This window comes from Carcharhinus amblyrhynchos, unplaced genomic scaffold (assembly GCF_965287045.1).
Source record: "Carcharhinus amblyrhynchos unplaced genomic scaffold, sCarAmb.v2.hapA chromosome_331, whole genome shotgun sequence".
NCBI lineage: Eukaryota > Metazoa > Chordata > Chondrichthyes > Carcharhiniformes > Carcharhinidae > Carcharhinus > Carcharhinus amblyrhynchos.
Window position 1 is genome coordinate 150,260 of NW_027650071.1, and position 21,633 is coordinate 171,892.

Genomic DNA, 21,633 nt, shown 5'->3' on the forward strand with positions numbered 1-21,633 from the left:
CTAATACTGACCTCTTTGGTTCCTCCCTCACACTAAAACCTGTGATTCCCAATGTTTCTAGTATATTGTGTCCTCCTTTGTGAAGACAGAATCAAAGTATGTATTCAGTTGGATCCCATTATAAATTCCCTTGTTTCTGACTGGAAGGGACCTACATTTGTCTTCACCAATCTTAGTTTCCTCACATATCAACAGAAACTTATACAGCCAGTTTTTATGTTCTCCGCAAGCTTACTCTCATACTCTATTCTCCCCTTCTTAATCAGTACCTTGGTCCTATTTTGTTGAATTCCAAATTGCTCCCAATCCTCAGCTGTGTTATTTTTCTTGGCCAATTTGTAACCCACTTCCTTGGATCTAATGCAATCTTTAATTTCCATTGTAAGCCATGATTTGGCCACCTTTCCAGTTTTACGTTTACCGGACAGGAATAACAACTGCTGCAGTTCTCCCATGTGCTCCTCGAATGTTTGCCATTGCCTATCCTTTGTCATCCCTTTAAGTAACATTTCCCAATCCATCATAGCCAACTCGCACCTCATATCACCACAGTTTCCTTGATTAAGACCCTAATCTCAGAATCAAGCACATCACTCTCCACCTTGATAAAAAAATTCTACCTTGTTATGATCATTCATCCCCAAGGGGTCTTGCACAACAAGGTTGCCAAATATTCCTTTCCAAATATAAAATACCCAGTATACAATGGCCTGCTCTCTAGTTGGTTCCTCCATGTATTGGTCCAGAAAACCATCCCATATATACTCCAGAAATTCCTCCTGTACGGTATTGTGACTAATTTGATTTGCCCAATCTACGTGCAGGTTAAAATCACCCTTAATTACAGATGTTCCTTTACAAATGCATCTGTAATTTCCTGTTTAATATTACTACCAATATCACCACTGCAGCTTGGAGATCTGGATACAACCCCTACTAATATCTTTTGCCTGTTGGTGTTTCTAAGCCAATCCATACAGATTCCACACTGTTGGAACGAATATCCTTCCTCAGTATGATGTTAATTTCATCTTTAACCAGCAAGGCAACTCCTCCGCCTTTTCCTTTTGGTCTGTCCTTCCTAAAGAAGAATACATAATATCCCCAGTCACCTGATCTCTAAAGGGATCATATGTCAGACAATAGATGCACAGGGTTGGGAGTCCTGTAATTAGCCTATTGCTGGGGTAGCAACCAGGGCAGTGGCTGGGGCAGCAATGGAAATCCGGGGGGAGGAGCAGGGGTAGGAAGGGAATGGTGAGGAGGGGAGAACTAGGAAATTGGTGACTTACTGCCTTGGAGAAAGCGAGTAAAGCGATCCCTCGCTCGAAGCTGCCTGTGCCGATATGCTGCAGGGTCTGTAAAGTGGACGAGTCCCAGATATGGACACATGGCAACAGAACCTGCAAATAGAATTCCAATAGTGTCTGATAGAGTGTCCCCCACTCCTCCTGCCCCTCCTCCCACATCCCTCCCTACATGGAGGAGAGGGGAAGAACTGGAGAGAGAGGGAGGGAAGGTGAGGAGGAGCAGGAAAATTCTTCCACTTCTATCGCAACATTCATCATCTCCAGATGTCCAAGCATTTCCTCATGGAAGAATCTACAGCTAGATGTTACTGTTTAAAAATGAGGGATTGCCCTCCCCGCGCCCCTCTCTCCCACCCTCCCTGCGCCACTCCTTCCCTCACTCATGCCCTCCGAGTCTCTCCCTCACTACGTTCCTCCCTCCCTCACTCCCACCCTCTCTCCCTCACTCCTGCTCTCCCTGCGCCCCTTCCTCCCTCACTCCTGCACCCTACTCTCCTGCCCTCTATGTACCCCTTTATCCCTCTTTCCCGCCCTCTATGCACCCCTTTGTCCCTCTTCCCTGCCCTCCCAGTGCCCCTCCCTCTTCCTAACTCCTGCCTTCCCTGCATCACTCCCTCTTCCTGACTCCTGCCCTCCCTGTGTCACTCTTTCTCCCTCACTCCTGTGCCCCACTCTCCTGCCCTCTTTGTGCCTCTTTGTCCCTCTTTCCTGCCCTCCCAGTGCTCCTCCCTCCCTCACTCCTGCCTTCCCTGAGCCCCTCTCTCTCACTCTTGCCCTCCCTGCACCCTTCTCTTTCACCTCTGCCCTCCCTTTTCCTCTGTCTCTCCCACCCTCTCTCCCTTCATGTTCCTCTCACACCAACATTCCAACATCACTACGTCTAACTTGGGATCATAGAATCCTGGTTCCTGGCAGCTTTAACCAGGATTGTTGTCCAATAGGTAGCCTCAGGCTGTTCTGAATCAAGCACATAGCTAGGGGAAGCTTCAAGTTCCCATCAGTAATTTCCAGTTCAGGGAGGATAATGATCAAGGTTTAAAACTCTCATTCTGCCTACTCAGAATTATTGAATAGCTGCTCCCCCACCACTGAGTGAACTTTAAACAGAGAGTGCCAGAGGGTTCAGTGAGTACTGGGAGACTCTATACCTTGCCATCCTTGTCGACCCCAGAAGTCTGTCCTGATGCGATCCGTACTCTGTCCGGGTGAACTGCCAAACTAGTGGAAAACAACAGCTGTGAACATGGACACCCCAGAACAGGAACCAGCTGAGATTCCACACATCGCCCCTCCAGACTCTGTCCTGTGTCTCACACCCTCTGGACCTGCAAACTTTCCTTCAGACCACAACCTCCCCCTGAAACCCCCACCAACGCCACCCTGACCCTGGACTGGAGCTGCTCCTCCCAAACCAATCACCCTCACAGCTTTTCACTCTTTTCTCCATACCCTCCCTCAGAATGTCAAGCCTCCCCCTTGTCCTCAAGCATTTCTTCCCCTCCCCTGCTCCTCCACTCCCCTCCCGGATCACATCACCCCCCCTGTCCCCCCGCTCCTCCCAGGGCCCTACCCAACCTTTCCCCCAGTCATTCTCCATCCTCCTGGACAGACACTAGCCCACTGTGCAGACCTCACGCCCACCTTCACCCCTCTACTAAACTCCTATCCAGTCCACTCCTCCCCAGCCTCTCTCACCAGCGTACGCAGTCAGTGTGTTTAAGATAGTGGCGCTGTGTTCGTTCCTCGATGTTGAACAGAACCACAACACAGGCGATGAAATACACAATCTCACCCGAGGATAGCAAGTGCAGGTTGTAGCGGGAATCACGGCCTCGGTAACCGTAGCTACACTCGGATTAAGGAGTGAACGGGGGGAGCTTGTAAATAAATTATCACCTGTACAGCTTATCAAAGAACAAAGAAAATTACAGCAGAGGAACAGGCCCTTCAGCTCTCCAAGCCTGCACCGAGCATACCACTTGACTGAACTAAAACCCCCTTCCCTTCCGGGAACCATATCCCTCTATTCCCATCCCATTCCTGTATTTGTCCAGATGCCCCTTAGAATTCTCCAACGTATCCGCTTCCGCTACCTCCCCGGCAGCGAGTTCAGGACACCACCATCCTCTGTGTAAAAGAACTTGCCTCACACATCTCCTTTAAACCTTGCCCTTCACAACTTAAACCTGTGCCCCCTAGTAAATGACTCTTCCACCCTGGAAAAAAAGTTTCTGGCTATCCACTCTGTCCATGCCTCTTATAATCTTGTAGACTTCTATCAGGTCTCCCCATCAACCTCCGTTGTTCCGGTGAGTATAAACCAAGTTTCTCCAACCTCTCCTCATAGCTAATACCCCCCATTCCAAGTAATATCCTGGTGTCAATCAAAGGGAGAGGTAACTCTCTAGCAGATCAAAGGATACACCCAGTCCAATTTCAGCTTCTCTGCTGGCAGCTCACACTTGAGGTCATCGATATTCTGGATTTTAGATGGGACATACATGGTGATTGGACGTCCTCGGAGGAACATCTTTATTGATATCCCTTCTGCAACAGCGAAGGACAGGCGCTCAGGTTAGGGACCAAGACCACAGGAATGACTGAAGCTGAGTCTCTGAGCAGCTGTCTGTTAAACAGTGTGGGGGTTACATTATCACACAGCCCTGCATACAGAATCCACAGCAGGCACTCACTCGGAGGATCCAGTTCAAGCTAGGATCAGACAATCGAGCAGCCAGGCTGGTGTCGAACCCAATAGTGTCTCTTTAGGGTAGGAAACTTGCTGCCCTTAGCCTGTCAGTATTGATATCGGACTCCAGTCTAACACCCAGTGATTCTCGCCTGCTTTGCAGTGGTTTCCCAGTTGTATTAAAGCCACTAAGGGGCTTAAGCAATACCAGCATGTTGTCAACAATGACCACATCCCGAGCGTGACCTATTTTAATGTATTTTCAATTCACACTGTTGAGAGGATAAGAGAGGCCCTTCAGCCCCTCCTCAGGCCTGTCACACAGGAACAAGAGGAGACTGTTCAGCCCCTCCTCAGGCCTGTCACACAGGAACAAGAGGAGGCCATTCAGCCCCTCCTTGCACCTGTCACACAACCAGGAGAGGTCATTCAGCCTCTCCTCGGGCCTGTCATACAGGAATAGGAGGAGGCCCTTCAGCCCCTCCTCGAGCCTGTCACACAGGAACAGGAGGAGGCCCTTCAGCCCCTCCTTGCGCTTGTCACATAACCAGGAGAGGTCATTTAGCCCCTCCTCGAGCCTGTCGCACAGTAACAAGAGAAGGCCATTCAACCCCTTGAGCCTAATCTTCCATTCAATGAGATACTATTGATCCGCATCTTAACTCTATCTCCTTGGATCTCAAACCCTTGACCCCCCCCTAATAAAAATCTACAAATCTCAAATTGACACCCACTCTCCACAGCTTTTTGTGGGTATTGTCTCCTGATTTCCACTCCCCTTCCCCCCCAATCAGAGGAAAGAGTTTTTCTCTCTCTCTCGAATCTTTAAATCAACCGAAACCCATCCGTTAGATCACCTCTTAATATTCTACACTTGAGGGTTTACAAATCTCCTCATAGCTTCATCACCTCATACCTCAGTAATTAATCTCAGTCTCTACAACATGGAGATATCTGGCCTATCACACATGCCCCATTCCCATTGCTTCACCATTGGCGGCCATGTCTTCAGCTGCCTCAGGGTGGGGGGGCACCCTAAATTGTGGAATTCCCTCTCTAAATCCCTCGTCTGTCTGTCTCCCCACACGCACATGCACCCCTCCCTCTATCTCCCCACACACACACTCACATATCCCCATCTTTCTGTCTCCTCACACATGCCCCTCCACTCTCTGTCTGTCTCCCCACACCCCACCCTCCCTCTCTCTTTTCTGTCTTCCCCATACCCCACCCTTTCTCTGTCTCCCCACAAATGCACCCCTCCCCGCCCCCGTCCATATCTCTCTACACACACACACACACACACACACACTTATTCTCTTACTGTCGCCCCACATCCCACCCTTTCTGTCTCCCCACATGCACCCCAGCCTCCCTCCCCTGCTCCGGTCTGTCTCTGCCTGTCTCTTTGTCTCCACACACACACGTACACGCCTCCCCTGTCTGTTTTTGTCTCCTCCCCTCTCTCTTTAATGTGCTCCTTAAAATATCTCGTGGACCAAGCTTTTGGTTACATGTCCCTAATGCCGGTGTGTGGTTTGGGGTTATATTTGATCAATGGTTTACAATGTTAAAGGTACTACACAAATGTAAGTTCCTGTCATCCACACAACCTGCCCTTGGGATTTCAGCCTGAACAATGTCAAAGCTCACCTTGATTGTAGACCCCGCGCCGAGATGCAGCAGCTGAAAGACAAACCAGGCCAGCCTGAGCTTTCATTTCTCCTTTAAGTAAAAGGCAAATGCTCAAAGTGCAGATTATAAACACTGGGAAAGCAGCACTGAACTCCAGGTTAAAAAGATAGATACATTCCACACGCCCTCAGAATAACCCTTGTTGTAATGTAGAAAAGGTGACAGCCAGTTGGTGCACAGAAAGCTCCCAAACATCATCATAATAACCACATTGTCAGCTTCTGTAAGGAGGTTGGTCGTCGTTGGTCATTGTGTAGGGCTAGAATACAAGAGCAGGAATGTACTTCTGAGGCTCTATAAGGCTGTGGTCAGACCCTATTTGGAGTATTGAGCATTTTTGAGCCCCGTATCTAAGAAAGGATGTGCTGGCCTTGGAAAATGTACAGAGGAGCTTCACAAGAATGATCCCTGGAATGAAGAGCTTGTCATATCAGGAATGGTTGAGGACTCTGGGTCTGTACTCGTTGGAGTTTAGAAGGATTAGGGGGATCTTATTGAAACTTACAGAATACTACGAGGCCTGGATAGAGTAGACGTGGAGAGGATGTTTCCGCTAGTAGGAAAAACTAGAACCAGAGGGCACAACTTCAGGCTAAAGGGACGATCCTTTAAAACAGAGATGAGGAGGAATTTCTTCAGCTAGATAGTGGTGAATCTATGGAACTCTTTGCTGTAGAAGGCTGTGGAGGCCATAATAAGAACATAAGAAGTAGGAGCAGGAGTAGGCCATCTAGCCCTTCGAGCCTGCCCCGCCATTCAACGAGATCATGGCTGATCTGAAGTGGCTCAGTTCCACTTTCCCGCTTTCTCCCCATAACCCTTAATTCCCTTGTCTATCAGAAACCTATCCACCCGTGACTTAAATATATTCAGCGAGGTAGCCTCCACCACTTCAACGGGCAGAGAATTCCAGAGATTCAGCACCCTTTGAGTGAAGAAGTTCCTCCTCAACTCTGTTCTAAACTGCACCACCCCCCCCCCCCCCCTCCCATCTTGAGGCTGTGCCCTCTAGTCCTGCTGTCCTTTCTGAGCGGGAAGAATCTCTCTATCTCTACCCTATCCATCCCCTTCATTATCTTATACGTCTCTATAAGATCCCCCCTCATCCTTCTAAACTCCAACGAGTACAGACCCAGTCTATTTAGTCTCTCTTCAAATCCAATCCCCTCATCTCCGGTATCAGCCTAGTGAACCTCCTCTGCACTCCCTCCAAGGCCAAAATATCCTTGCGTAAGTGCGGCGACCAAAACTGCACACAGTACTCCAGCTGCGGCCTCACCAGTGCCCTGTACAGTTGCAGCAAGACCTCCCTGCTTTTATATTCTATCCCCCTCGCTATAAAGGCCAGCATCCCATTCGCCTTCCTGATCACCTGCAGACTGGGTTTTTGCGACTCATGCACAAGGACCCCCAGGTCCCTCTGCACCGTAGCATGCCCTTTAAATAGTAATTCCTCCTACTATTATTCCTGCCAAAGTGGATAACCTCACACTTACTAACATTGTACTCCATCTGCCAGGTCCTCGCCTACTCGCTCAGCCTATCTAGATCCCTCTGCAGACTTTCCACACCCTCCGCACAATTTGCTTTTCCACTCATCTTTGTGTCATCAGCAAATTTTGTCACCCTACACTCAGCCCCGTCCTCCAGATCATCTATATAAATAGTAAATAGCTGAGGCCCCAGCACCGATCCCTGCGGCACTCCAACCGCCAATCAGAATAGCACCCATTGATACCAATTCTCTGCCTCCTATGAGACAACCAATCCTCTATCCACGCTAACACCTTACGTGGATAGAGGATTGGTTGTCTAATAGGAGGCAGAGAGTTGGTATCAATGAGTGCTATTGAGTGTCAAGTCATTGAGTGTCTTTAAGACAGAGATAGGTAAGTTCTTGATTAATAAGGGGATCAGGGGTTATGGGGAAAAGACAGGAGAATGTGGATGAGAAAAATATCAGCCATGATTGAATGCGGAGCAGACTCAATGGGCCGAGTGGCCTCATTCTGCTCCTATGTCTTGTGGTTTCCCACTGTCCGACCTGTTGCCGCTGCTGTCTGTCAGTTCGACATTGAAATTGTCAGGCTGAATTATTGGTTAAATTTCAGGGAGGGAGATGCAGCAGAGGAAGGGTTGTACGGGTAGCGAGACTGGGAGCGTAAGAATTGCAGCCACTAAGTAAGTCATCGCCAAGCGAAGGAAAGGCATAAACAACTATTCCTAACCCTAAGCTTGTACATTGTAGGGAAGGAGAAACTGAAAGGAAATGAATTCGAGTGGAATTTAGGATGGGATTGGATTCAGAGAGGTTGGAGAGCAAGTGGGTCATTATTTTTTCGAATAAAGATGATCCATTGGCATTGGCTCTGCCAAATCACAAAACCTTTCACAGACACACACACACACCAATCACACCCAGCTGTGAGGCGGTCTGAGGGCTCAGGGTAGTGACTGACCCCCACGGTTCCTGATTCATACCTGAAGTCTGGAATGGATCCTTGGCTCGGCTGCAGGAAAGAAAAGAGAGACACAGATCAGTAAGGGCAAAATTACTGTGAGGAATGAGGACGTTGAAGAGGCATTTTTGACAGATACATGAATAGGCAGCAAATAGCGTGATATGGAATGCATAGAGGCAAAGATCTTTTGTTTAGAAAGGTGTCATGTGTCAGTGCAGGCTTGGTGGGCCGAAGGGCCTGTTCCTGTGCTCTACTGTTCTTTAGTTATATTGCAGAAATATGGGGTAAGTAATGTGAAGAACGTCAGATAACTAGCATTAGAGGTATTGGAGAAACCTGAGGGGCTAAAAGCTGACCGATCCCCAGGACCTAATGTTCTCTCACCCTCACCGCTTTAAACTAGGTTGCTGCAGAGGCAGTGGGGGCACTGCGTCCAATTCCCCAATTTCCCTCCATTGTGGCACAATCCCAGCAGATTGGCAAATATAACATGCCTATTCAAAAAAGGAGGGAGAGAGAGAGAAAACAGAGAATGGCAGACTGGTTAGACTGGTATCTATTTAGCAAATCTGAACAAAGCATTCAGAAAGTTAGAATCTAATCTGACCAATGGACTTTCAAAAGGAAAATAGCGATTGACAAATTTATTCAAATGGGCAGCACAGTGGGTTAGCACTGCTGCCTCACAGTGCCAAGGATCTGGGTTCAATTCTGGCTTTGGATCACTGTCTGTGTGAGTCTGCACGTTCTCCCCGTGTCTGCATGGGTTTCCTCCGAGCGCTCCAGTTTCCTCCCACAGTCCGAAAAATATGCAAGTTAAATGGATTGATCGTGTTAAATTGCCCCTTTGTGTCCAAAGATGTGTAGGTTAGGTGGATTGGCCATGCTAAATGCGTGGGGCTACAAGTAGGGAGAGGGTCTGGGTAAGATGCTCTGTCAAAGAGTCAGTGCAAACTCGACGGGCTGAATGGCTCTTCTGCACTATAAGAATTCTTCTGCACTGTAAGAATTCTATGATTCTCCTGACGATGTACGTGGTAGGGTAGATAAGGGGGAATGTGGTATGCCTAGATTTTCAAAAGGCATTTTATAAGATAATATAGGCAAGGTTGAGAGGTGAGACATGGTCTCAGGGAGCTGCAGATAAGATAGATCAGAATGGATAGAGAATTGGTTAGTAGGCAGAAAGTGGAGAACCACAGGATGCCTACAGTGCAGAAAGAGGTCATTCAGCCCACTGAGTCTGCACTGACCACAATCCCAGGTCCTATCCCCATAACCGCATGCATTTACCCTGGCTACTCCCCCTGACACTAAAGAGCAATTTAGCATGGTGAATCCACCTAAGCAGAACATCTTTCAGGCTGTGGGATGAAATGGGAGCACCCGGAGGAAACCCACACAGACACGAGGAGAATGTGCAGACTCCACACAGACAGTGACCCAAGTGGGAATCGAACCAGGGGCCCTGGTGCTGTGAGGCAGCGATGCTAACTACTGTGCCACCCCAAGGGTAGAGATATATGGGGTATTTTCAAATTAACCCCATATGTCCTGATTCAAGGTGGAGGGCAGGGGAGGACAACTCATTCAGCCAGAGCTGACCCAGTAAGTGGTACCTGGCAGTGATGAGGACCAGCAATGGGGTTGGTGAGAGATGGGTGGGGGGGGCCGAAGAAGGCAGGGGGAGAGGTGCTGACAGTGGAGGAGGTGGAACAGAAAATCATGGCGTTGTCATGATTCAGTCACCCATGTAGAACACCTGTTTACATGAATGTTCCCCGGTGAAGGATTGGGTTTAAAACCTGGAGATGTCCAATAGTATAAGGATCCAGTGCCACCCAAAATAAAAATCACAGCATCAAAATCTGAATAACTAAGTGACATATTCGCTGAAAGGTCAATTCTGAATGGAGTGTTTCTCCTGCACAATTAGTTCCTTTCTCGAAATGAAACCCCTACAGTTAGATTGCAATCAACTGGGGCCCCTGTATCCACTGCAGCCATTCAGAAGCTGGAGAATTTCATCAACAGTTGTGCTGAAATAATGGCAGCTTTCTTTATTAAAAGAATCGCCATTCATGTGTCTGAAAGCTGGAGCAGGCTGGGACAAGATTCCAACTCTTTCCCAACATGGGGATCAGCCCAGGCTCGCAACTCAGTCTTATCTCAACCAGTTGGCAGGGGAAGAGAGACAAGCAGGCCAGAGGGAGGGGGTAATGGGGAGACAGACAGTCAGATGGGGAGGGATGGTGTAGACAGGCAGGCCAGAGGGAGAGGAGTGGTATAGATACACAGGCCAGGAGGGAGAGGAGTGGTATAGATACACCGACCAGAGGGGGCGGGGTGGGGGAGACAGGCAGGCTAGAGGGGGCAGGGTGGGGGAGTCAGGCAGGCCAGAGGGAGAGGGGTGGTGTAGACATACCGGCCAGAGGGGGCGGGGTGGGGGAGACAGGCAGGCCAGAGATGGTGGGGTGGGGGAGATAAACATGCCAGAGGGGGTGGGGTGGGGGAGACAAGCAAGCTAGAGGGGGTGGGGAGACAGACAGGCCAGAGGGGTAGGGGCGCAGTGGTGAAGAGACAGGGAAATGGGCAGCAAGTTGGCCAGATGGTGAAAGCAAATTGTGAAAGAGGCAGCGCTGACTGTTAGAGGAGCTGGGAAAAGACAGAGAGAGAGAGAGAGAGAGAGAGAGAAGAAGAGAAAAGAAAAGGTATTATCTAACACTCACCTGTCTGTATTCCTGGATTTTGTCAGCAAATTTATGGAGGAGGCAGATTTTCTTGCAAGTTTGGGTTTTCCGTTTTCTGCGTCCCGCATAGCTCCGAGTTTATCTGATGTATTGCTGCGTCTTAACCTGAAGAAGACCAGTGGTTAGTATCAAAGGCGGGATGGGAGGATGAGTGAACAGAGAGGGGAGGCCGTGTATTAGAAGCCAGACACCCAGGTTACAGAGAAATGTTGTTGGGGTTAGATAGAGGGGAACAAGTTTGATTCACCATGCCACACAATCCAGACCACCCTTCAGCTGATGAGATGTCAAGCTGCAGTACAGCCATGTTCCCAGGTTGTTAGTGAGTTCCACTGCCCTTGGTTTGTAGAGAATGGAGATTTAAGCAAGGCTCACTCACAATTTCCACATTAAACACTCCCTGTGAAACGGAGCAGCAAGACATTCACCTCCCTATCTCAATCCACTCCCTGTAATTCTGACTGAGTGAAGCCAGGCTCCCCATCATGTCCGGTTCACTGCTCAATCGCAGAACGTGCTGCCCTCCAACCTCTCTGCGAAAGAATGGCAATGATTTTTGATGCTTGCTGTCTCACTCCTGGAGTGAGGGGATTTCCCAGGACGTTAGCTTATGTGAAGATCACTCCATTTTCCCCAAACGCAGGCAGGGTTTGATTAGGTTTTGATTCAGTAGTGATTGGAATTTGACATGCATTAGTCACACACCTTGGTCAGTCATCATTTTAATGGGGTTAGAAGTTAGTAAAGAAACAATGAGGTCTCGACATGCTAAAACCAGCCAAGGGTGGAAGCTCCAGCCAGCGTTCTCCAAATCGCTTACTCTGCGTCCTCCTCCAATCCAGTGTCTCACACTCACTCCCATTTCCAATTCTCTACTTTCTAGGACTGTGTCGATGGGAACTGATTGGATGTTGAAAGTTTTTGTGGGATTTCTACCTGATCAAGGTTCACAGATGGAGGTGTTGGAAATCAGAAGCCCCTACTCACTGTCAGTACCAAATTAATCCAGGGACATGACTCCAGTCATTACTCAATCTCCCCAGCCTCTGTCTCCAACTTCACTCAGAAGAGTAGACCCTACTAGAAACGGTGCAACTCTCCTACTCTCTCCGACTGACCTGCCCAAAAAGTCTATTAACTGCAAAGCTCAGGAAATGTCTTTTTCCAAATGCCAATCTTTGCTTCCTTCATCCAGAGATGCTGAACCCCGTGGACTACCTCAATCACTATTCACGAGGTTTCCCAAGAGAGACATTGCACCCACCCTGTTCAATGCCGGTATATCCACATCATGGCTACCTACCACCTCCTCTGGCAGCATTCACCACCGTGTGTGTGAAAAACTTGTCCCTTACAGCTTTTGTAAACTTTCTCCCTCTCACTTTCAACCTATGCCCCTGAGTAATTGACCCTTCGATCCTGGGAAAAAGACTCTGACGATCCACTGTATCCAAGCCTGTTATGATCTTGTAAACCTTGTATCAGGTCCCCCCGCCATCCTCTGACGCTCCAGTGAAAACAATCCAAGTTTGTTCATCCTTTCTTCATGGTCCATATCCTCCAAACCAGGCCACATCCTGGTAAATCTTTTCTGCACCCTTTCCAATGCATCAATATCCTTTTGGTAGTGTGGCGATCAGAATTGTACACAATACTCAAAATCCAGCCTAACCAAAGTCTCGTACAGCTGCAACATGGTTTTCCAATTCCTATACTCGACACCCCAACTGATGAAGGCCAGCATGCCATATGCCTTTTTGACCATTTTGTCCACCTGAGTTGCCACCTTCAGGGAACTGTGGATCTGCACGCTTGGATCCCTCTGTATGTTAATACTTCTAAGGGCTCTACCAAGGGATCTTCCGAATCACATCTCCTCACATTTGTCTGGGTTCAATTCCATCTGTCATCTTTCTACCCAAGTCTTCAGCTGATTTATATCCTACCGTATCCTCTGACAATCCTCCTCACTATCCGCTACTCCCTCAATTTTTGAACAATCTGCAAATTTAATAATCAGACCATCTACATTTTTCTCCAGATCATTTACATATATTACAAACAGAGGCCCCAGCACTGATCCTTATGGAACACCGCTTGTCACAGACCTCCAGTTAGAAAAATACCCTTCCACTGCTACTCTCTGTTTTCTGTGTCCAAGCCAGTTTTGTATTCATCTTACCAGCTCACCTCGGATCCCATATGACTTCACCTTCTGTATCAGCCTGCCATGAAGAACTTTATCGAAGGCTTTACTAAAGTCCATGTATACAAATCCACTTGTCACTTCCTCAAAGAACTCAATCAAGTTTGTGAGACACGATCTCCCCTTCACAAAACCATGCTGCCTGTCACTAATAAGCCTATTCTCTTCAGATGGGAGTACATCCTGTCCCTAAAAGTCTCCTCCAATAATTTCCCCACCACTGATATAAGACTCTCAGGCCTGTAAGTTCTTACATTGTCTCTTCTGCCCTTCTTAAATAGAGGAACAGTGTTGGCTACTCTCCAATCTCTGGTACCTCGCATGTGACTAAGAGGATACAAAGATTTTGGCCAAGGCCTCAGCAATTTCTTCCCTTGCCTCACTATTCTGGGATAGACCCTATCTGGTTCTGGGGACTTGTCCACCTTAATGTTTCTCAGAACCTCCAATGCCTCCTCTCTTTTTATCTCAAAATGTCCCAGAATGTCAACAGCCTCCTTTCTACAAGAGATGGAGATTGTCCCCAGCTACATTTACACACAAAGCCTCACTAAATGGAGCTTGAAGGCAGAGTGAGGAGGAACACAAGCCCTCGTTTCTTAAAATGGACTGAAAGCTTGATTTGTTCAAAGCTTGCCTCTCTCATACCCCCTCCCCTGCCTCGTGTATAGCAGTCATGCTGGGCATTACAAAATGGCACCAGAACACTGGGAGCTACACTGAGTCTGAGATTGTCCCCTTCACTTGGCACAGGAAGCTGCCACCTAATGAAAGATGGTGAAGGGTTCATTCCAACACAGCGACGTTTTGATTACAAGAGCAGCACACTCAGACCTGCTACAACCTCCATCCAGAGGCTCACATCTGGAATCAATCCAGGATACAGTACACTGACAGAAGCTGACACCAGAAGCAGATTACTCCAGTTCCAGCAATCAACCACCTTAGATTCCTCAAATTCAGTTGACAATGAGCTGCTTTGTGAGCAATGATGTGGAAAAGGCAACTCTACAGATCAACAGAAATCTTCTGCAAAAAGGAGAACAGCGAGGTGTTGGGATTTTAGGAGTGAGTGAGAGTGGTTGGGTCAGGAGGGGTCTGGATTGAAGGGTGGAATGGTTCACCAACCCACATATTTAACACTACAGCTAATATCCCACGCACAGCAGCTTCTTGCTCACAGCAGCGCCAGTCACAGGAGGTAGCGAGGCGACACCATCCTTCAGGCTCAGCTGGGTAGCTTGACTCACACTCCGAGGAGCCCGAGTTTGAATATCCAGCTCCTCCAGACTTCCCTGGGGCCGTGGCAAGACTTTGGACACCAGCACGGACTGTGTCTGACGGGCAGCCGGCGATACATCAAGGCCGGCTGCTGAGGGAAATCCCTGGGCTGAACCTGGACTGGCTGTGGGAGTTGTGGAGTGCTCATGTTGCAAATGTTCAGATCCATTTGCACTGATCACTGTAGCATAGACTTCACTTTTCAGCTGGCTGAGAGATATATCTGAATGAGGGGCTGTTTCTGGCTGGAATGGAGGAGGAAGGCTCTCTGCTTTGGACTGGCTCCCATTCAGAGGAGCCATGGGAATGACAGCTTCTGACAAACCCTGGCAGGGATCCTGTGGGGATGCTCTCGGAGTCCGCTGCTTATCCTGCTGCACTTTGATCCCGTTGGAGAGTGCTTGGAACGGACAGTGAGAAGATTGCTGCACTTTATCCTGTGAGAGAGGATGGACTTGTCCAGAGGCAGGTTTTGGGGCAGCATTGCTCTCAGTTTGTGCTCCTTGCACACATTGATCTCCAGAGTGAGCTTCTGCAGGTTGGAGCTGGATTCCTGTGCGCGCGTTCAGAAGCTGGACAGGCTGCTGATTGTTTGCTCCAGCTGGCTGCTGGACTCCAGATTCTGCCAAGTGGATTGAGAGCTTGTCACATTCACCATCGAGTTGAAGAGGAGCTGCGTGGGCAGGAGGCTGGCATCCTGGACTCTCCACCTCAGCCTTGCTGTGCAGCCCAGCACACTGTTGGGCTAAGGTGTGTGGTTGGGTTGGATGAGGATCAGGCTCATTGTGCGACAAGCACTGAGAGACTAGCAAGCCTGGAGGATTCCTGACAGTGAATTCCGACTCCTGGGTGCCCGTACGCATGCCCATTACTGCCTGACCCCTGGGGTGCTGTACGCGCACTCTGTGTAACACCTCAATCCCTGAGGCTTTTCTGTCCTTTGTGCCTGTAAAACTGTAGATGGTACACGTTAAAGTGAAAAAAATTAACACATAAATGAGTTATAAATTTGCAGCTCCTCCCACCCTCCCGTCCCATCACACAACACTCTCCCACACAGTGAAATCCTCCTCACTCTCCAATGGCACTGGGCACACATCACCGTCCAGGTGGTGGGGGGACCAACTTTGGGTAGCAAGGCAGCAAGCACTGCTGCCTCACAGCGCTAGGGACCTGGATTCGATTCCTGGCTTGGGTCACTGTCTGTGCTGAGTCTGCACGTTTCCCTGTGTCTGCGTGGGTTTCCTCAGGGTGCTGCAGTTTCCTCCCATAGTCTGAAAGATGTGCTGGCTAGGTGCATTGGCCACGCTCAGTTCTCCCTCAGTATAACCCAAACAGGTGCCGGAGTGTGGCAACTAGGGGATTTTCACAGTAACTTCATTGCAGTGTTAATGTAAGCCTACTTGTCACATTAATAAACAAATTTTACTTGAACTTTCTCTGCAGGACTTAGTGACCACACTCAGCGCAATTCTCCTAACTTCACTTCCAATCCCCACCAGCCCTGGGCGACCACTTCATTAAGAAGTGTCACAACACCAAGTTAAAGTCCAACAGTTTTATTTGGTAGTAAATGCCACTAGCTTTTGGAGTTTGCCCCTTCGTCAGGCGAGTGGAGTTCTAATTACAGATAGAGCTTGTAAAGGCAATCACAGTTTACAGAACACTGATTAGAGTGCAAGTCTTTACAGCTAATCAAGTCTTAAAGGTGCAGACAATGTGAGTGGAGATAGCATTAAGCATAGTTTAAAGAGATGTGTATTGTCTCCACACAGGATGGTAAGTGAGATGTTGCAAGCCCAGGCAAGTCATGGGGGTTACAAATTGTGACATGAACCCAAGATCCTGTCCTCATGCGTGTGGAAGTTGGCTATCTGCTCAGTTTCTGCTCAGCGACTCTGCGTTGTCATGTTGTGATGGCTGCCTTGGAAAACGCTTACCTGAGGATCAGAGGCCGAATGCCCGTGACTGCTGAAGTGTTCCCCAACAGGAAGGCAACAGTCTTGCCTGGTGATTGTCGAGCGGTGTTCATTCATCCGTTGTATTGTCTACAGGGTCGCCCCAGTGTACCATGCCTCGGGGCATCCTTTCCTGCAGCGTATCAGGTAGACAACATTGGCTGAGTTGCAAGAGTACATGCCGTGTACCTAGTGGATGGTGTTAAAATGTGAGATGATGGCATCTGTGTCGATGATCCAGCATGTCTTGCAGATGTTGCTGTGGCAGAGTTGTGTGGTGTTGTGCTCACTATTCTCCTGAAGGCTGGGTAGTTTGCTGCAGACAACGGTCTGTTTGAGATTGTCATCCACAAAGAGCCATCCATGCTCTCAAGACCAAGTGCAACATTGTCTACTGGTTTGATGACAAAGGAGGAGCCATCGTCATACTGAACAGAACGGATTACTGCAAAGAAGTGTACCAACAACTGAACAAGGAACCCTACAGACAGTTACCCTCAGATCCAACCAAAGAACACACCCGTCAACTCAACACTCTGATCAAGACTTTTGATCCGGACCTTCAGAGCACCCTCTGCGCTCTCATCCCCGTGTTGGAGATCTCTACTGCCTCCCAAAGGTACACAAGGCAAACACACCTGGCTGTCCCATCGTATCAGGCAATGGGACCCTGTGCGAGAACCTCTCAGGCTACATCGAGGTCATCCTGAAACCCACTGTACAAAGAACCCCCAGCTTTTGTCACGACACTATGGACTTCCTACAGAAACTAAGCACACTTGGAGCAGTCGAACCAGGAGCACTCCTCGTCATGATGGATGTCTCGGCACTCTACACCAGCATCCTCCACGATGATGGCATTGCTGCAACGGCCTCAGTATGCCAACAACTGCCAGTTTCCAGATGCAATTTTACAACTCATCCACTTCATCCTGGACCACAATGTCTTCACCTTCAACAACCAGTTCTCTATCGAGACACACTGAACAGCATGGGGACCAAATTCGCACCTCAATATACCAACATAGGCCCGAATAAGACTTCTTCACTGCACAGGACCTTCAACCGATGCTATATACTAGATACATTTTCTTCCTTTGGACTCATGGTGAACAATCACAAACAACTATATGATGACATCAACAATTTCCATCCCACCATCAGACTCACCATGGACTATTCTCCGGAATCGGTGCACTCTCGGACACATGCATCGCCATCAAGGACGGTCATCTCATATCTCACTGTACCGCAAGTCCACAGATAGCCTCACAATGCTCTACTTCTCCAGCTTCCACCCTAAACACGTTAAAGAAGCCATCGTCTACGGACAAGCCCTCCATATACGCAGGAGCTGCTCAGATCAGAAGGATTGCAAGAGACACCTCCTGACACTGAAAGATGCCCTCATAAGAGCAGGATATGGCGCCCGACTCATCGATCGACAGTTCCGACGCGCCACAATGAAAAACCACACCGACCTCCTCAGAAGACAAACACGGGACACGGTGGACCTTCGTCGTCCAGTACTTCCCAGGAATGGAGAAGCTATGACATCTTCTCCGGAGTCTTCAACGAACATCGCGCCAAGGCCATCCCCACACCCCCACTTCTTGCCTTCAAATAACCGCATAACCTCAAACAGACCATTGTCCGCAGCAAATTACCCAGTCTTCAGGAGAACAGTGACCACAACACCACACAACCCTGCCACAGCAATATCTGCAAGATATGCCGGATCATCTCACGTGAGAACACCATCCACCAGGTACATGACACATACTCTTCTAACTCGGCCAATGTTGTCTACCTGATACGCTGCAGGAAAGGATATCCTAAGGCAGGGTACATTGGGGAGACCATGTAGATGCTACGACAACGGATGAATGAACACTGCTCAACAATCACGTGGCAAGACTGTTCCCTTTCTGTTGACGAACACTTCAGCGGTCACGGGCATGCAGCCTCTGATCTTCAGGTAAACGTTCTCCAAGGCGGCCTTCACGACATACGACAGCGCAGAGTCACTGAGCAGAAACCGATAGTCAAGTTCTGCACACGAAAACAGCCTCAACCAGGATCTTGGGTTCATGTCACACTATTTATAACTCCCATGACTTGCCTGGACTTGCTCCTGTCTCACTTACTGTCCTGTGTGGAGGCATTACACATCTCTTTAACCTATGCTTAATGCTATCTCCACTCACATTGTCTGCATCTTCATGACTTGATTAGCTGTAAAGACTTGCATTGTAATCAGTATTCTGTAAACTGAGTGTGTGCCTTTATATGTTCTGTTTGTGGTCAGAATGCCCACTCATCTGACGAAGGGGCAAACTCTGAAAGCTAGTGGCGTTTGCTACCAAACAAACCTGTTGGACTTTAACCTGGTGTTGTGAGACTTCTTACTGTGTTCACCCCAGTCCAACGCCAGCATCTCCACATCATGACGACCACCTCATTGCCAGAGATGACAGACCAAGAGGGGGTTCTGCTTCTGTCCTGCTACTCACATTGACGTACCTCACCCCAGGCCCGCTAGGAGTGAGCTGGGAAGGAGGGGGTTTGCCCAATCTCCAGGACAATTTCTGGGAAGTACAGTTCAATCTTTTCCACCCTGCTGAGAGCAAACAACTGGAGGGGAGAATTCACAACAATAAGAAAGTATGTTTCTTACTCCCACTACTGACACTATCCAATTTAAAATAGTCTGAGATGGGGGAAAGAAAATTTGACTGATATTAGTGCATTAGACTTCACTGTACTGCTAGGTCACAGCTGGATAATAACTGATGGAGCGACTGCGACCATTTGCAAAGCTGCCTGGTATAATGAACGGCACGGGTTAGACAGAATGAGGATGATTGGTACCTTGCGCTGGAGTCTCCAGTGTGTCGAGATAAATCATAAGCTGAACTTATCGACTGGCTCCTTTTTGCACTGGGCCGTTCACTGTGACCTGAGGCAGAAAATGGGCTTTGTAAAGTGGGATTTCCTAAAAAAAGAGTGAGAGACAGAGATAAAGATCTTTACATATCTCATACATTCCTGAAGGACACCACTCTCAACCTTCTCTCTCTCTCTCCAAATTTCTCAACTTTCCTTTCAAGTTCCAAATTGACCATCCCATCAACTTCTTAATTTCATCATGGGACATGGATGTCACTGGCTGGGCCTGTGTTTATTGCCCAGGCCTGATTGCCATTTCAGAGGGCATTTGTCAACCACATTGCTGTGGTTCTGGAGTCACACTTGGCTGGACCAGCTAAGGATGGTAGATTTTCTTCTCTAAAAGGGCATGAGTGAACTAGGTGGGATATTACGGCAATTATATGTTGGCAAGTGTGAGGTGGTCCACTTTGGTAGGAAGAATGGTAGGAAGGACTATTACTTACGTGGCGAAAAACTGCAGCAGGCGACGGTGCAGAGGGACCTCGGGGTCCTTGTGCATGAGTCGCAAAAACCCAGCTTGCAGGTGCAGCAGGTGGTCAGGAAGGCGAATGGGATGCTGGCCTTCATAGCGAGGGGGATTGAATATAAAAGTAGGGAGGTCTTGCTGCAGCTGTATAGGGCATTGGTGAGGCCGCAGCTGGAGTACTGTGTGCAGTTTTGGGCACCGCACCTGCGCAAAGATATTTTGGCCTTGGAGGGAGTGCAGAGGAGGTTTACTAGGCTGATACCGGAGTTGAGGGGGTTGAGCTATGAGGAGAGGCTGAATAAACTAGGCTTGTACTCGTTGGAGTTTAGAAGAATGAGGGGAGATCTCATTGAGACGTATAAGATGATGAATGGGATGGATAGGATAGAGGTGGAGAGACTCTTCCCGCTCAAAAAAGACAGTAGGACTAGGGGGCACAGCCTCAAGATAAAGGGGGGGCGTTTTAGAACGGAGTTGAGGAGGAACTTCTTCACTCAAAGGGTGGTGAATCTCTGGAATTCTCTACCCATTGAAGTGGTGGAGGCTGCCTCGCTAAATATTTTCAAGAAGCGGGTTGATGGGTTTTTGATAAGAGAGGGGATTAAGGGTTATGGGGAGAGGGCCGGAAAGTGGAACTGAGCCACGACAGATCAGCCATGATCTTATTGAATGGTGGGGCAGGCACGAAGGGCCAGATGGCCTACTCCTGCTCCTATTTCTTATGTTTCATGATCTTTTGATTTAATTCCAGGTTTATACTGAAATTAAATTTCACATCTGGTGTAGTGGGATTTGAACCAGTGCCCCCAGAGCATTATCCTGGCTCTGTGGATTATTAATCCAGCAACAATTCCACTAGGTCACTGCGTCCCCAGGGAGAACTCTCCACAGCATCCTCCATGTGTGGAAAGAACATTCCAGGAATGCCACTTCTCTCACTCCTCCCTCAGACAATAAACAGTCTCGATCTTTGCTGCTCTCCTGCCCCTTTACTGGGCAGTCCCACAGCCAGGGGACCATTCTCCACTGGACCCACCCCAAACTCCCAAACCTCATTAAACCCCTCCCCAACAATCAATTCCCACACTCGCAACCCTCAAACCCTGGCCTCCAACCAACAAACCACATCAAACACCACTCTCAAACCTCCACCCCCCATAATAAAATCCTATCCCAGGAAACTCACCTAAACCCACTCCCTTTCACCCATTTCCCCCAAAAAAATCCAACTAACACCAGGAGAGGGAGTAGGGATTGGGCACGTACCGGGAAGACTGGCTTTCAGCATTGAGAAGTGCTGGTCATAGAAGCAGATGCGTCGGAGAGCATCAGCAAGTGCAGACTTGAGCAGTGTAATTTCATCCTCCTGTTGTTGCAGCCTCTGTTCCAGCTGAGAGAGACGTTGGTCCTGGTAATCCCACTCACTCACTCCAGATACACTGTCATCTGTAGGGGCAGGGAGATTCAAACACTCAGTCACTGAGGTACCCATTTGATCCATCTCAATGACTCAAATTGTTCCTGACCCAGTGAAACTCTTCATATTATCTGGTCCCTGTGGTAATGTAGGAAATGCAGCAGGAAATTAGTGCACAGCAAACTCCGACAAACAGAAACATGATCGGAACCAGATAACTCATTTCTTTCAAGCGATGTTGGCCGAGGAATAAATATTGGACCTAGCTCACCAGGGAGAACCCCTTGTCCACCCTTTCTTCCAATAGTAGCTGTGGGATTTTCTTTAAGTCCAACTGAGATAGTTTAATATCACATGAAAAAGACAGCACCTCCAATAGTGCACTGCTCCTCTAGCACTGAACCCTTCCTCAGCACTGACCCTCTGATAGCGTGGTGCTCCGTCAGT

At 48.6% G+C, this 21,633-nt stretch overlaps 1 protein-coding gene across 3 annotated transcripts in view; it reads right to left on the minus strand.

The window, feature by feature from the left end:
* The window catches only part of eml3 (EMAP like 3), a 51,142-nt gene extending 29,977 nt beyond the window's left edge, over positions 1-21,165 (minus strand). Inside the window, exons 1-10 of one of the 3 annotated variants that reach the window (XM_080183555.1) lie at positions 21,036-21,165; positions 19,223-19,346; positions 14,277-15,347; positions 10,886-11,011; positions 8,176-8,204; positions 5,653-5,685; positions 3,734-3,857; positions 3,006-3,155; positions 2,459-2,528; positions 1,293-1,403 (exon numbers count right to left, since the gene is read on the minus strand). In XM_080183555.1, coding sequence (XP_080039681.1) covers positions 1,293-1,403; positions 2,459-2,528; positions 3,006-3,155; positions 3,734-3,857; positions 5,653-5,685; positions 8,176-8,204; positions 10,886-11,011; positions 14,277-15,347; positions 19,223-19,346; positions 21,036-21,057 — 1,860 coding nt within the window. In that variant the 5' untranslated portion in view covers positions 21,058-21,165. Of the gene's footprint in view, positions 1-1,292; positions 1,404-2,458; positions 2,529-3,005; positions 3,156-3,733; positions 3,858-5,652; positions 5,686-8,175; positions 8,205-10,885; positions 11,012-14,276; positions 15,348-19,222; positions 19,347-21,035 lie in introns of those variants that run through there. The other 2 variants (XM_080183556.1, XM_080183557.1) reach the window with 2 other exon arrangements.
* Between the last annotated feature and the right edge of the window lie 468 nt (positions 21,166-21,633).